At 41.2% G+C, this 16,984-nt stretch overlaps 1 protein-coding gene across 5 annotated transcripts in view; it reads left to right on the forward strand.

Annotated features, from left to right (window-relative positions):
- Window positions 1-2,632: 2,632 nt before the first annotated feature.
- Window positions 2,633-16,984, forward strand: part of Iws1 (interacts with SUPT6H, CTD assembly factor 1) — a 40,844-nt gene continuing 26,492 nt past the window's right edge. For 3 of the 5 annotated variants that reach the window (XM_029471893.1, XM_029471891.1, XM_029471890.1), the window contains exons 1-3: window positions 2,652-2,935; window positions 5,214-5,329; window positions 14,431-15,337. In XM_029471893.1, coding sequence (XP_029327753.1) covers window positions 2,902-2,935; window positions 5,214-5,329; window positions 14,431-15,337 — 1,057 coding nt within the window. In that variant the 5' untranslated portion in view covers window positions 2,652-2,901. Of the gene's footprint in view, window positions 2,936-4,273; window positions 4,298-5,213; window positions 5,330-14,430; window positions 15,338-16,984 lie in introns of those variants that run through there. The other 2 variants (XM_021150798.2, XM_029471892.1) reach the window with 2 other exon arrangements.

Here is a 16,984-nt window from a genome sequence, read left to right on the forward strand (position 1 = left end):
GTGGGCTTTAAGACCCCCTCCTAGCTGCCTGGAAGCCAGTCTTCTACTTCAGATGAAGAGGGAAAACTCTCAGCTCCTCCTGCACCATGTCTGCCTAGATGCTGCCCTGCTCCCACCTTGATGATAACAGACTGAACCTCTGAACCTGGAAGCCAGCCCCAATTAAATGTTGTCCTTTATAAGAGCTGCCTTGGTCATGGTGTCTCTTCACAGCAGTAAAACCCTAACTAAGACACAATCATAACTTTTTGGTTTATTAGTAGCATTCTTCAGTGTCAGTTGAAGTAATAACTATGAACTTTATTTAACCGTGTGAGTGACATGGAGTCTGAGTGTAAACAGGCCACAGTTATGTTAAGAGGAACAGGCTTCAGCATTGGTGTTTGAGAAGACCTGCCCCAGTCCTGTCTGTAGGACTGATATGGTGCCATTTCTGCCTCCTTGGGTTCCTGGTTAGGGACTCTTACCTCCACAGATTACATCAAATTCAGTAGCCAGAATCCCCTGGCCATCCAGAACACAGACCAGAAAAAAGCAAGAAATACTATGAATAATTGAGTTTAAAGGTCTTACAAACGCTGGAAAGCAAAAGTTTGGCCTCTGATGGCTAGCTAATGGCAAGGACCTCCTTCCAAAAAGCACCCTCTGCCTGGGATAAAAACTGTAGACATTTCTGTCCTAATTCATAGTGTGGATCCATATGAAGTCTTGATTCTTCTGATGATAAAATTCCTCCTCAGAAAAACCAAGCCAGCCCAACCCTAAGCTCCCTCTTGGATTCCAATGCTCCTCTCCTTAAAATGTTTGTTCTCATAAACAGTAGCCACAAAATGCTCTCTAAATTTCTGCCTGACCTAAGAAAAAACTGTTGGATCTGCCTGAGAACAAGACGAGCTACATACTTGGGCACAGGCTTAACTAAAATCCCTTTACCAAGGGTAACCTATCCCTTGGTATCCCATGCACCAAGTTGTATATTTAGTTTCAGGTCTTATAATCATCCCTAGGGCTAAAATAAACCACCAGTCTACCCCTATCTGAACCAAAAGGGATGACATTAATTCTAATCCTGTTGGGACTCCATTAAGTACAACATAGCCAACTTGCTCAACAAATCAAGGTTGAGCTAACACTGGTACAGGATAGCATTGAAAAACCCCAGACTCAGGTGAACTCCCTGGCAGCCGTGGTATTGCAAAATAGATGGGGATTAAATCTCATTGTGGCAGAGGGGGGAGGAATCTGTGCTGTTGGCAGGGGTGTGTGTGTGAAATGTTCTTTCTACACGAATTTATCAGGTGTCTAAGAACAGCAGACAGCTTTAAAAAAAAAAAAAAGAAAAGAAAAGAAAGAAAAGTATCACAAGCCAGATACTCCCCATCAGACTGGACAGGCTTCTGGAGCACTTGGGGAACAGGAATAATCCTTTTTATTGAATCCTTTATCATGATAGCTCTAATCTTCTATCCTTGTATTTTGAAATTCCCCTCTAAGCTGTTGCAACAAAGAGTATAAGTCATTACTGCCTCAAACTATCACTCAAATCTTCCTGACTGAGGACTAGAAACCAGTTACTCAGTGTATGTACTTACTCCTTCATCAAGGTTTTATCAGGGACTGTTTTGGTTAAGACAGGGTTTCTCTGTGTAGCCCTGGCTGTAACTTACTCTGTAGACCAGGCTGGCCTCGAACTTAGAGATCCCCTTACCTTTGTTTTCTGAGTGCTGGGATTAAAAGGTCTGTTTCACCACCTCCTGGCTATCAGGGTCTCTTTCTTTTTTTTTCTTTTTTTTTTTTTTTTTCTTGATTTTTCGAGACAGGGTTTCTCTGTATAGCTCTGGCTGTCCTGCAACTCACTTTGTAGACCAGGCTGGCCTCGAACTCAGTAATCCGCCTGCCTCTGCCTCCCAAGTGCTGGGATTAAAGGCATGCGCCACCACGCCTGGCCAGGGTCTCTTAAGACAAAGATCTGTACTTGTTGACCAAATGGTTTTTCAGTTATAATTTAGTTATTTTGTAAAGAAAGAAAGATCATGAAACATTTTATAATGACGAGTCAGTCATCTTTTTTTTGTTTGTTTTTTGTTTTTCGATACAGGGTTTCTCTGCGTAGCTCTGGCTGTCCTGGAACTCACTTTGTAGACCAGGCTGGCCTCGAACTCAGAAATCCGCCTGCCTCTGCCTCCCAAGAGCTGGGATTAAAGGCGTGCGCCACCACACCCGGCTGTCAGTCATCTTTATTTATCTTATTTTTAACTTTCTGGGCGAAGGGAATCCAACCTTTGAACTACAAATCCCAGAGAACAACTCGCTACTTTCTTTCTAAACTATGGGCGGGAATTGGAACTACAGTTATTTGGCTGAATGGTAAAATGTAATTTTAGCGAGTTTTCATTTTTCGCAAGAACTAAAATGTTTTTCTCGGCAAGCCCGAACTCAGAGCCAAGGGAGTAACATTACTCCTCCTGGAGACAGACCAAGCCGGGCCGAGGCCGGTATTTAACTAGAGCCGAACTTCCCGCGTCCACTCGGTTCTCCCGGCAGTCTCTGTCTCGGCGGTGCCTTGGCGTCATATTACCATAGCGTATCCTGATTGGCCGACAGCAGGGTGACGGCGCCTGCGCATTGCATTTCTCTGAGGGCCGTGGGTAGACGCCATTTTGGCCCCAGAGGTGCTTCTGGGAAGTTGAGCGCGATTTCTGGTTTTGCCGGCTGGTAAGGCACGGCCCTGTGGAGTAGCTGGCGTTTCCTGGGCGAAGCGTCGGCGTCCGCCGCCGCCGACCTCTCCGGAGTCTCGGGCGAGGCAGAAGCGCGCCGCGGCGGAGAGAGGTCACTCGGCCAGGAAGGACGTGACGGGGGCGGCGCGTGGCGCGGACACTCCCCGCCGAGAGCCCGCCTGCCATGGACTCGGAGTACTACAGCGGGGACCAGTCAGGTGGGTCGGGCCGGGGAGGACCGCGCTGCGGCGAGGAGAAAAGCTCTCCGTCGGAGCCCAGCACCCGAAAGCCCGCCGTCAGCATCCATGCCCTGGTGAAGTCCCTTCCTGCCGCCTCCTCAGGTGTCCCGGCGACGAGGGGCGGGGCTGAGCGTGGGCCAGCGAACCCCAAAGGGGAGCTTCCGGTCCAGGAAGGTCTACCAGGGAATAGACACGGCTTTTAAAGGGAATCGCCGGGAATTGAGGTTTTCCGGTTCGATGGGGGACAGGAATCATCCTTAGACTGCTCTTACCCAGTTAGGTCTAATTTAATCTTTCCTGTGATCCTGCCTTCCCGGGAAGAAAGGGCGGGGTCTTTTAAGTTTACACACACACACACTTTTTAAAGCAAGGAATGAGTCCCCTGGTACTTGGAGTGACTTTCGTGCCTTCAGCACGAAATCGGCACCACTATGCTAGGCACCCTAGACGAAGAGATGAACAAGGCAAGGGCCTGCTGGGTAAAAACAGCCGTGTGCCGATCTCTTTTGGACTTTCTGTCTCAAAAGTACTGGACAAATAGTTTAGCATTAAGCTGTTTTCTGTTTTGACTTTGACAGCAGTGATGATAACAGACTCCGTTATCCTGAACCTCAACTGTTGTTTTTGCCTAAATACCAAAATATGTTTTCAGTTCATTGGCATTTTAAAATTAAGTTCAAAAATAATTCTGTGTGAATGGTGGGTAGGCCATGTTACATGAAAAAAAAAAAATCGAGGTAGCAAAAAGATGACAGTTCCCTAACACACACAAACACCTCTTTTTAGCTGTTTAGGTCGTTTTTGGTTAGTTTTTTTTATTTTATTTTATTTTTTATTTTCTTGAGACAGCTTACTCTGTAACCCTGGCTGGCCTCAAGCTCACTTTGTAGACCAGGCTGCCCTGGAATCCACAGAGATCAGAGATCAGCCTGCCTCTGCCTCTGCCTCTGCCTCCCCAATGCTAGAATTAAAGGTGAATGCCTAGCTGCCCTTCTGATTTTAATTATTTTATGTCTGTATTATGGCTCTCTCGTTATGTATTTTTTTTTGCCATTCAGTGTTTTCCCGTTATTCCAGGATAGTAATTAGCCCCGTATCTGCCCTCACCTCGCCAGCCGTTTACACATTTGAAAAAACATTGGTTAAGACGTTCCAAAACTATTTTTTTTATTGTTACTCTATAAACTTTGGTTTTTTTTTTTTGAGACAGGGTTTCTCTGTGTAACAGCTCTGGCTGTCATGGAACTCACTCTGTAGACCAGGCTGGCCTCGAACTCACAGAGATCCTCCTGCCTCTGCTTCCTTAGTGCTGGGATCAAATGCATGCACCACCATGCCCAGGTATAAACTTTACTCTTTAAGGTGAATTGAATATCTCATTAGTATGAAAGTAATTCCATTTTTTTATACTACTTTTTTTTGGCTTTCTTGTACTTGGCTGTTTCATTTAACTTTTGTTTACTTATTTGTTTCTTTTTTTTTTTAAGATTTATTTATTATATGTAAGTACACTGTAGCTGTCTTCAGACACTCCAGAAGAGATTTCATTACAGATGATCGTGAGCCACCATGTGGTTGCTGGGATTTGAACTCAGGACCTTTGGAAGGGCAGTCAGCCCTCTTAACTGCTGAGCCATCTCACCAACCCCTACTTATTTGTTTCTTAAACTGCTAATCAAGTCTTATGCCTTCCAATACCCCTAAGTACCTCTCAAGGATAATTTTACTTTATATTTTTAAGATATTGGCTAAGGTTAGGTAACAATACTATTCATTCTATCAAATTATAGTTTATATACTTCAATGAATTTTTATTATTTCTGGACTGAAGTTCCTTGTGCTCTCCATTCATAAGCAAGCACTTCCTGTATACCATGTAACAGACAATATTCTGGGCTCCAAAGATTAAGTTATGAATCAAAAAACTCCAGTAGACAAAATAACTTAAGTCACATAGCGCATTAGAATGTGGTAAATGCCTTAGAAAGATAGACAATAAAACAATACAAACTATAATTTAGATGATTTCTAACTTGGCATTTAGTATTTGTTCTGGCCTTCACCTTTATGAAATATTTTCACTGTTTCGTGTGCTGCATCATGTGGTGGTAGTTATTAGCATTTATACGAGCATTCTGTTGTCCAGAACCTTTGCCCATCTTAGCTGTAGATGCTCATTTTAACTGTAGTCATAAACATTATTACACATGCCATCCACTATACACCCTGAGTGGGGTTTTGTTTTGTTTTTAAGCAGATGATGGTGGTGCAACCCCAGTACAGGACGAGCGGGATTCAGGGTCAGATGGTGAGGATGGTGTTACCGAGCAGCACTCCGGATCCGACACTGGAAGTGTAGACCACCACTCAGAGGTACAGTGTCTTCGGGGGCCTTTCCCTACACTTCAAATGCCCTGAAAGAAAGCGTAAAAACTGGTAGAGGCATTTTTAAAATGAGTAGGGATAGTCTGGTCATCCGAAGATCACGGAGAAGAAAGTTCTCTTGGGTTAAATTTCAAATACTAGGCAGTTTTCAGCTGTGCCTGTTTATTCAGTGTATGATGTATTAGCAGGCTTCAGCATCCGTAAATAATATTTGGCAAGGGCAGTAAGCAGTCAGAAATACCACTTGACATGATCTGGGCTATCATTTATTAAGGTGTATGTCAGGAATTAGACAGGTTTGATCTATAGCAAGGTCTAGGATTATAACTCAAATGTGTACTGCTTTGCTGTGTTTGTTTTGGTTTGTTATTGTGTTACTTGGGACTAAGCTCAGGGCTTTGCATCTGCTAGAAAAGTAAACACTCTACCACTGAGCTGCCTTTTATTTTTTATTATATTTACTTGAAGGTCAGGGCAGAGCATGCCTAGGGCGTGAAGGTCAAAGGACAACTTGCAGAAATTAGTTCTTTCCTTCCACCAAGTGGGTTCTGAGGGTAGAATTAAGGTTATCAGCTGTAGTGGCAAATGCCTTCACAAATGGAGCCATCTAGCCAGCATTATTTTTATCGTTAAGACAGAATCTTGCTAAATTGCCCAGGCTAGAGCCTTGAACTCTTTATGTAACCCAAGCTAGCCTTGAACTTTTGACTCTTCTGCTTTAGCAAACTCCTATGTAGCTGGGTTTATAGGCGTGTAAAACCATACTTATGACAAATGTATTGTTAAAAGCTGTTACAGTTTAATAACCAAATGGTAAAATGTATATATCTCCTAATATTTAACATTTGTCCTAAATATTTTTGAAGCTACTTAATATACCTTTCTAGTCATATAACCTTTCAGTATTAATAACATAAAACTGTAATTTTCCAGTAAATCAGCATACATCTTTGATAGGTATACACTGAAACAAATAGGAATGATAAAGGTGAATGGATTTTTGTAAGAATTTTATGACTGACATTTTTATTATATAAGCATAGAAGATTGTCCAATTTTAAATAGTAGATATATCTTAGAAATTATACTGGGCTGTAGAGATGGCTTAATGGTTTCCGGCACTTGCTGCTCTTCCAGAGGTCCTGAGTTCAATTCCCAGCAACCACATAGTGGCTCACAGCCATCTATAATGGGATCTGATGCCCTTTTCTGCTATGCAGGTGTGCATGCAGATAAAGCACTCATACACAAAGTAAGTAAATAAAATCTTTTACAAAAAGAAAAGAAATTGCTGGGCAGTGGTGGCGCATGCCTTTAATCCGAGCATTTGGGAGGCAGAGGCAGGCGGATTTCTGAGTTTGAAGCCAGCCTGGTCGACAGAGTGAGTTCCAGGGCAGCCAGGGCTACACAGAGAAACCATGTCTCAGAAAAAAAAGAAAGAAAGAAAGAAAAAAGAAAAGAAAAGAAAAGAAAAGAAATTATACTGACTCTGTTATTATAGACCTTTTTTTTTTTTAGTGTATACATTCACATTCATATATACATCGAACTTACTTACTGGCCACCTGCTGTGTGTCATGCTTTTTTTAAAGGTGCTTTGGACATACAGTGTCCAAAAGAACATAAGAATCAAAATCCCATTGTTGGGTTTATTTTCCAGTGGAAGGAGAAAGACATAACATTACACACACTAATATATTTATAGTATTGTATATTCCTATATATTTTGTGTTACAACCATATATTTATATTATACATAAGGATATATTTAAAATATATATTATAATATATAATATATTTAATGTTTAAAATATATATCTATAAGTATGTATTATAGATGATAGGTAATATATTTTAAATTGTGTAGTCTATTAGAAAGTGACAAATAGAACAAAAATAGAGCAATGCTGGGTACAAGGATGGAAGCTAGTCTTCCATGTTGAGTAAGTCCGTGTAGGCCTTATTGCAGAGGGGACATTTAAAGGGGATGGTTGAGGAAGGATGCCAAAGAAATAGCCATTTAGGCCTGTGTCTGTAGAGGAAGAACACTCTTGCCAGTGGTAGTGGTAGTGTGTTTGAAGTCCCCAAGGGCCACCAAGGAGCAAGTGTAGGGTAGGGACCGTAATCTATGAGAGGCATGGGAGGTCAGCAAATTGCAGGTTTAGAATGTCTTGTTTAGGTGTTTTGATGTCACTCAGTGTTAGAGGCTCTTAAATAAATTAAATTCTATTTTTAATTAATGACAGGTAAGAATTATTAATAGTGTAGGGACTTCGAAGATGACTCAGTGGTTAAAAGTATCTGCTGCTCTTCCAGGTTCAGTGTGCAGTACTCAGGTCAGGGTTATCTCTAGCTTCAAGCAGTCTCACACTCCTTTCTAACCTACAGGCACAAAACACACACAGAATAAAAGTTAGATTTCTTTATAATTTATTTTATATGAATGTTTTGCCTCAACCTGTATCTGTGTACCATGTGCACGCCTGGTACCATCAGAGGACAGAAAGGATTATTAGGTCCCTTGGAACTGGAGTTACAGACAGTTCTGAGTGACCAAGTGGGTACTGGGAATTGAACCTGGTCCTCTTGGAAGAGCAGCTTGTGCTCTTAACCTCTGAGCCATCTCTTAATCCCCTAAAAATAAAATGTTAAAACAGAATTATTAATAGTGTAAGTTTTCTTCATCTTTTTTTATGTGTGTGTATGTGTTGAGTGTTTTGCCTGCATGTATGTCTGTATTCTGTGTGTGTGCTTGGTACTTGCAGAGGCCGGAAGAAGATGTCAGAGATCCTGGGAATGTAGTTACAGACACATGTGACCCACCATGTGGGTGCTGAGAATCGAACCCAGGTCCTCTGAAAGAACAGCCAGTGCCTGTGTCAGCTTAGAGCCTGTTAAGGTGACCATCTCATAGCCTCATACTTGGTGGTAAACATTAACAGTTGCTTCTGTAACTGATACATATCCTAAAGAAGTAAATGTACGTGTGGAAAACTTGGAAATGAAATCATTTTAAAGAAAGAAATTAAGATTGACATATTGTCTCAGAAATGGCCTGTAGAAATTATTTTTCCTACATATTAGCCTCCCCTCCTGCATATAAACTGTATATATCTTTTAAGTTACTTAAGATATTATGTATATTTTGTGTCTGCATATTATTTTTATCTCTTTGCTTAAAATAACAAATATTTCTCCATGTCATTAAGAATCTCACTATGTGTAATTTAATAATTTCATAATATTATAAACAGTACAGTCACCCATGTGTCCATGAAATTTGATTCCAGGACTTTGCCTCATCCCTGCCATCTGAAACCCACATCAAGGATGCTCATTCACATTGCATACTACAAATGACACAAGAGATGAAGGGTGTGGCCTAGTGATAGAGTGTGTTCTTGGCATGTATAAGTCTTGGGTTCTTACTACATTTAAAATGGTAAACCAAGCAAAGTGAGTGGCGCATGCCTGAAATTCTAACACTTTGGAAATAGGATTGCTGTGAGATGAAGGCTAGCCTAGGCTACTAAGTGAGTTCTCTGTCTAAAAAACAAATTTTTTAAGGTATGGTTCTTGTGTAATAGACACATTGTTCAGTCATTGCTAGATTCCTTACCATACATGTTGAGGGGATAGTGACAAAGTTCTGTGCCTAACTACATAGTAACACCACGAGGTACTGTTAGTTTTTAGCCTGTACTCTGGTTTGTTAAGTGCTTATTTGGGGGGAGTCCCTCATTATTGTTGGCTTTTAAACGGTCAGAGCCCCTTTTCCTTCACCACACCAGGACAGTGAAGTTCTTTGCTGCTCCTTGTTTTGAATAATGCAATGTGATTTATATTGCTTTATAAAATAATCCCACCAAATCCTGGCTCCTTAGAATGAGTAGTTCTAAGAACAGTGTTAACCATTATTCTAGTCCAATCCAAGAATGACTTCTAGCTGTCTTTTTTATTATTTATGTGTGTTGTATGTTTTGCCTCTGTGTGTGCCTGGGTACCTGGCTCATTCCTGGTTCATTCCAGAGCCAGAAGAGTGCATCAGATCCCTTGGAACTGGAATTAGAAACTATTCTGAACTACTGTGTATATTCTGGGAGTCAAACTCTGGTCCTCCAGTAAAGTCTAGCCCTTCTTCCTAATTGTCTTAGTCCCTGGTGCTCTCCAGAAAATTAACTTGCCTATAGAGTAGCCTGTGTCAAGAATCTCTTCCCAAGTGCTTTCTGCCACAATTTCCTTAAATCTGGTTATATGTGAAGTCCATTTCTTTGGTGAAGTGATCAGAATGATTTAGCTTGCTGGGTGGTGGTGGCGCCTGCCTTTATTTAATCCCAGCACTTGGGAGGCAGAGGCAGGCGGATTTCTGAGTTCGAGGCCAGCCTGGTCTACAAAGTAAGTTCCAGGACAGCCAGGACTACACAGAGAAACCCTGTCTCAAAAAACAAAAAACAACAACAAAAAAAGAGTGATTTAGCTTAAGCCTGTTTTTTTCCAGTGCTCCAGAAGCTGAGCTCTCAGCCAGAGTAGGAATGAGGTAGCATCTCATTACCATGTTCTTAACAAGCTGGGGGAAGAGTGACAGTGTCTGAGGTACAGCCTTTGATTAAGGATGGCACACAAGATAGGATTCCCTAATCTGGAATGCATTTACCCAGGATTTAGCTCCATTCTAGTCATGTTAAGGCAGGATATCTTGCTTCTTCCAAAATGAAAGTTTTCTTGGGTGGGGTGGTAATAGGGCCTGAGTTTATGATTGGTCTAGAATAGGATCTCTACCTTAGAATCATAAGCTGTGAGATTGGAAGGAATATAATCTTGACTCTGATATTACAGACTCTGCCTCTTGCTGAATTTAGAAGTTTCTCCATTTTTTGCCTGATTGACAGGAGTCTGGAGATTCCTGGCTGAAGGTCATTGAACTTCCCCTGGACATTCTGGAGTGTGAAGGAGGATGACCATGGGTAGTTACTGCTGTTTGGCAACTCTTGCCTCTTGTAGACCCAGTCTTAATGTTTTTCTGACATCCTAGTAAGAGCAAACCTTGCACGGAATGGAGACCAGAGTTACTACTGTGCAGAGAGAAAGTTATGAAGTGCCACATCTGTCTGCCTGTTACTCTTGGAAAATGAAATGTAACAAAAACCCATGATATTTTCAAATTGTGTGCTGTCTAGGCACTTTGTTTTTGAACCAGAGTCTCAAAATATGGCTAGCCCGGAACTTGCTCTGTAGATCAAGCTGTGTTCAGCTTCTATGAGGCCAGAAGAGATCATCAGATATTCTCGAATTGGAGTTAGTTATGAGTCACCATGTGGGTCCTGGGAACTGAATACAGGTCCTCTGGAAGAACAATGAGTGCTCTTTGCCAGAGTCATCTTTCTGACTCCTTTGTGTGGAATTTATCCAAGTACTTTTTCATGATATAGCAAATAGGTGGCTAGAGAGATAGCTCAGTGATTTACAGCATTTGCTGCTCTTCCAGAGGACGGACACAGGTTCAATTCCTAGGACTCACATGGTGGCTCACAACCACCTGTCACTCCACTTCCAGGGGATCTGATGCCTTCTGGCTCTGCAGGCACCTGGCACACATGCAGTGCATTTACACACATACACACTTTTCTCTGCAGGCAAAACAATCATGCATATAAAATAAAACAAAGAAACTTAATTGGAAAAAGTGGTGTTTGATCTTAAGGACGATCAATGTATGATGGGATGGTAGAGTCTCATTTTTTGGCAATGTAGAAATAGAAGGTGCTGTGGGGTATTAAAGAGTAATGACTAGCTAGCTCTACGTCATAGGATATGTTGTGCTGTGTCTTGAAAGATTTATGATTAATATAACTAGTAAGGATTTGTTATTAGCAGCTTTTCGTGCATTTAATGTTTAGAGCAACTCTTTAAAGTACAGTTATAGCCAGGCTTTAATCACAGTACTTGGGAGGCAGAAGCAGGTGGGATTTCTGTGAGTTTGAGGCCAGCCTGGTCTACAGAGTGAGTTCAGGACAGCCAGCGCTACACAGAAAAACCCTGTCTGGAAAAACAAATGAATGGACGGCAAGGAAGGAAGAAAAAAAATTGTGTAATTACTATCTCTGACTATCACATAGTGGGCTTTGAGGCATTAAGCAAACTTCCCTAGATCACAGGATAATGTGGCAGGGCTATGATTTTGACCCCAGGCTGTACTGTGGCTCAAGTCTGTGTTCTTAATTTTCACATTACATTGCACAAAGTCTATTCTTTGTAGAAGAGAAGATGGAAAAGGAAGGCTTTACATGTGAGGAGTATTCTTGCTAAGCTTTATGGCTGCCAAGTTTTATGAAAATAAAATATGTGTGAAAGGCAGGGAGGCAGCAGTGAGATGAAGAGTTGTGTGTCAAGATGGGAGTATGAGTTAGAGGAGGCAGGCGGGGTTGTTGCAGATCTGTGTAAAAATCACTTTTCTAGTCATCAGTACTGCTTTTGTTTTTTGACACTGCAAGGTAGCGTTTGACAGACGGGGGATATTCTAAAATGTAGCTTTGTTTTTTTATATCTTAATGGTAAAAAATGAAGTTTTAAGACATTGCAATTCTCTCTGGGAGTTTACATTGGATTAATAGCATTGTGCTATTTTATGATTTTTCTTAGACTCTCTTCTTTCCCCTCTCATCTCCTCATAATACAAATGATTGCTTTACAGCAGTTTGCTTTTCACTTTAAGAATGTCAGTTGAGGCTAGGAGATTGCTCAGCAGTTAAAGGCTAAGGCTTACAACCAAAAGGACAGTTATTTTCGTTATATGCTATGGAGCTAGTCTGTAAGAATGAATACTATTTGAATGCTAAAATGAACAAGATATTTATGATAGATAACCAATATTTATAACTGAAGCATGAATTGTTGCAAAGAAAGCTTGGGGCACAGACTCTCAGAGTGCTGTTTTTTCTGACCATTCTAACTGGGAATGTTTTGCCTTAAGAAGATGACATTTGGGCTAGGTGTGTAGCTGAGTAGATAGAGTGCTTGCTTAGCACATTATAAGACCCTAAGTACAATACCTACTACCATATAACCTAGATGTAGGTGTGCGTGCCTATAATCTCAGCTTTCAGGAAGTAGAAGCAGGAGGGATCAGAAGTTCAAGCTTATCTAGCCTCAGCTACAAAGCAAGCCTGAGGCCAATCTGAGATACTTGAGACCCTGTTTGAATAAAAACAATGTTTCTTAAGAAATTTTATGACAATTTGTTATGTTTTTTATACTCATGTCTGATTTCTGGTTTTTTTTTAAAGTTTAGTTTTCAGTTTGCTAAAATTCTAAAATATTTTGATAACTTTTAAACCTTTTAGCTACATAGTTTCTGTTTCTAATATCATCTTCTCAAATTCTGTAATGTCTTTGTCTCCTGCTAGAGTCTCTTGGGACTAGTTCTGTCTCTTTTTTTCTTTTTGGTTTTGTTTGTATTGGGACAGGGTCTCACTAAGTAGCTCTGCTTGACCTGGGACTCCACTATTTAGACCAGGCTAGCCTTGTGCTCCTAGAGATCTGACTGCTTCTGTTTCCCAGGTTCTGTGCCTTCATGCCCAGAACTAGCTCTTTCTTGTCCGAAGTGGTTGCTCTGTTTCATCCTTTCATGCCACATAATGGATGAGTGTCTGGATATTTATAAAGGTCATTTTAAAAATGATAGAACAGGTGGTAGTGGTAGGTGTCTTTAATCCTAGCACTTGAGAGGCAGAGAGGCAGGAGGATCTCTTGAGATGGAAGCCAGCCTGGTCTACAGAGTGAATTCCAGAACAGCCAGGGCTACATATAGAAACCCTGTCTTGAAATATCTCCCAAAAGGAGGATGGTGCTTGGGGTAGAGCTGAGTGGTAGAACTTACCTAGCATGTATGAAGTCTTGAGTTCAGTTACCAGTACTGAAAAAAAAAAAAAAGAAGAAGTAAAAATGATAGGAGCCAGGTGTTCGTGTAGCGCACACCTTTGACCCTAGCACTGAAGAGACAGAGAGAGACAGATCTCTCTGTTCACGACCAGTCTGGTCTACGGAGTGAGTTCCAGGATAGCTAGGGCTACACAGAGAAACCCTGTCTGGATACCTCTGGGCCCCCGCCACAAAATATCTTGTATACTTTCATAGTGGTGGATCAAATTCTTACGTATTTTCTTGTGTTTCCCTGACTTTAGACAAATACTTTCTTAGGAACAGGACCTGGGAAACATCCACAACTTTGAGCGTAGTATTTATTTAATGTTTGTTTAATTTTGTATTATCCTTTTAAGCCTTTATTATTCATTCATCAAATGTGTATGTACCTGTGCACTAGAGAACCTTCTGTGCTCTAATAATAGACCTTTGTGATGAAAACAGTTTAAAATGCCTGCCTTTTTAGATGACTTTCTGCATAGTTTTTTACCTGCACTCTTCTGCAATGAGAAGTGTGCTAAGGTAAAAGCTCAGTGCTCATAAGATTGTATGTTTGTCCCACAGGCTCTGTGTTACACGTGCTAGAAGCCTGCTTCCTCACTGACAAGGAGTCAATGAGTGCTTACTGAGAGCTCAAGAAAACATTTAAAAAGTTTACAATTTTACACTTCCTAAATTTGTTATATTTCAGTGAATATGTATAGCAGTTATAATTTCTTTGAAATGCTGTGCTGTTGCAATGGTAGTAAAATGAAAACCATTTTTAAGGAAAAATCCAAACTATTCAAATTTTATGCTACACTTCTTTGTTTCTTCTTGAGAAACATATTCCTGCAGTCCTATAAAGATCCCCCTTCTAAATTGGCTGTAGTGGTTTCTTTGGGTCACTAGAATTATGTGAGGAATTAAGGCTCCATTTTAAACTCCTGAGACCCTCCACATCTGGAAGCATGCTATACAGGCTTGATTATACTTCTCTTTGGGAGTTATAACACTATGACAGTTCATTTCACAGACTGGCCTTAATTTAAAGTGATATGTCTGTATAGGTATAGGATAAAAAAATCTTCTTTTAGTATTCACAAATTCCTACATTTAAAACAATTGCTTAAAAATTTTAAAGTTTCACTGCTTTTTTTGACATTGCTATCTTTTTCTAAATTTTTCAGAATGAAACTAGTGATAGAGAAGATGGCTTGGCCAAGATACATAATGGAACAGACTCTGAGAATGATGAGCCTTCCAATGCTAATGCCAGTGACTCTGAAAGTGAGGAGCTTCACAGGCCAAAGGACAGTGACTCTGACTCTGAGGAGCATGCAGAGTCTCCTGCCAGTGACTCTGAAAATGAACCTGTCAACCAACATGGGAGCGACTCTGAAAATGAAGAGCTGCTTAATGGGCATGCCAGTGACTCTGAAAAGGAAGAGGTTAGAAAGCATGCAGCCAGTGACTCTGAAACCGAGGACACTCTGCAGCCTCAGGCCAGCGAGTCTGACAGTGAAGATCCCCCAAGGCCCCAGGCCAGTGACTCAGAAAATGAGGCGCCTCCCAAACCTCGGATAAGTGACTCGGAAAGCGAGGAGCTCCCCAAACCCCGAGTCAGTGACTCGGAAAGTGAGGACCCTCCAAGGCCCCAGGCCAGTGACTCAGAAAGCGAGGAGCTCCCCAAACCCCGGATCAGTGACTCAGAAAGTGAGGACCCCCCAAGGCCCCAGGCCAGTGACTCAGAAAGCGAGGAGCTCCCCAAACCCCGAGTCAGCGACTCGGAAAGTGAGGACCCTCAGAAAGGACCTGCTAGTGATTCTGAAGCTGAGGATGCCTCCAGACACAAAGAGAAGCCAGACTCAGATGACAGTGATGGGGAGAATAAGAGGGAAGATTCTGAAGTGCAGAATGAGTCAGACGGCCATACAGACAGAAAAGGACTCCACAGCTCTGACAGCGAGGAGGAAGAACCCAAAAGGCAAAAAATTGACAGTGATGATGATGAAGAAAAGGAGGGGGATGAGGAGAAAGTAGCAAAGCGGAAGGCGGCTGTGCTTTCTGATAGTGAGGATGACGCAGGCAACGCATGTAAGTATTCCTATTGGACTGTCGCTTTCCTTATTCACTCTAGTTACAACTAAAATATTGGGTCCTCTTCTGGAATGTTTTATTAGCATATATTGATTGTAATGTTAGTTTCTTCATGGCCTTTTCACATAAGTATATAATGTATTTTAATCATACTTATCTCATTATCCTGTCTTGTCCAACTCCCCCTCATACTCAGTTCTTATTTTTGTTTTGTAACCATATGAGTTTTATTGGGTTTACCTTATGGAAGTTGTGCACCTTTCCAGTGGCTCCACTGCCGAAGAAAATATTTCTCCTTTCCCTACCAACCATTAACTGAGGGAGGATGGGGCTTCAAAAATTCATTCCCCTACATGACCATATATTGATGGTCCCAGTCTTGGGCAGGTATTCATAGCTGATGTGACAAGAGTGGAACAGCCAAGTCATGATTGGAAGTTTCTGGTCCTCACCACCTCCCCACTCCTCGGACTCTTAGGCTCTCCCTGTTCTTTCTACCTTATTTATTTTCTGAGACTGAGAGGACGTGATACAGATGTCTCGTTCATGGTTGAGCATTCAATAGTCACTTATTCTCAGCACTTTGACTGGCTTTGAATCTCTAAGGTTAATGTTAGATGTTAGGTGTGTATTGTTTTCCAACATGACATTCTAATTGCCTTATTTTTAATGTTTTTTTTTTTAAGCTAAGGGTCAAACAAGACCTTGCGCTTGGTGGTAGGCAGGTGCTGAACCACGGAGTTAAATCCCAACACCTAGCATGATATTCTAAAATATAATAAAAACACTCATTTCCCTCTCCTATCATTGGCTAAATTTTCTTTGAATTATTCTAACTTCACTGTATTAACTGTGTGCTTGAAATAATGGTTTAATTGCCAATATAAAAGACTTCATTTTTCTTTCTTAGAAAAGCCAGTATGTTAAAGAAATATGTTCCCATGAAAACTGTTGTCTGTATCTATAGTAGGCTGGGATTCTCTGCAACTGCTGATTCGAGTGTCACTCGGACAGGAACTGAGCTTCAGAAGTCTTTCTCGTTGTTAAATGTTAAACATTGTTGAGGACCCACATAGGAGAGGGCTTAGAATCGCTTCTCGGCCTTTTGGCTAAGATCAAGTGTAGGAGAGGGCTTAGAGGGTTCTATTTAGAGACCATAGCTGTACAGACTGTTAGTCTTCACTGCCTCAGACTCCATCCTCACCTTTTCTGCAACTTGTCTTTTTTAGGAAAAAAACAAAACAAAACATTCCTTTAGAATAAGAGTTGTTACAGCAGAAAACTGCTTGTTAGGTCATATTTCATTTACTGGGGGTTTGATTCTAACAATTTCTCCACCATATCCCTCACTTAAAATCTGTTTTCTTGCTGTTTTTCCTTCTGTGTTGCTGACTTTTCCATTGAGGTTTCTCATCTGTTTTGTAGCCTTTTCCCTGTGTGTTGCTCACTCTCTCTCTCTCTCTGGGGTATGGATCAGATTCATCTGCTGTGTAGCCTTTCAGGTCATTGTTCATTTTACCAGGAAAGTGTTGAAACTTTTGTCTTACATTTTAGCTGGGTCAGTACCTTTGATTTCCATAGTTGAAGAGTCATGTAGCTTTGCCTGTTCACAGTTCTTGTATTTCTGTGTGGTGATTTATATAA

This window comes from Mus caroli, chromosome 18 (genome assembly GCF_900094665.2).
Source record: "Mus caroli chromosome 18, CAROLI_EIJ_v1.1, whole genome shotgun sequence".
NCBI lineage: Eukaryota > Metazoa > Chordata > Mammalia > Rodentia > Muridae > Mus > Mus caroli.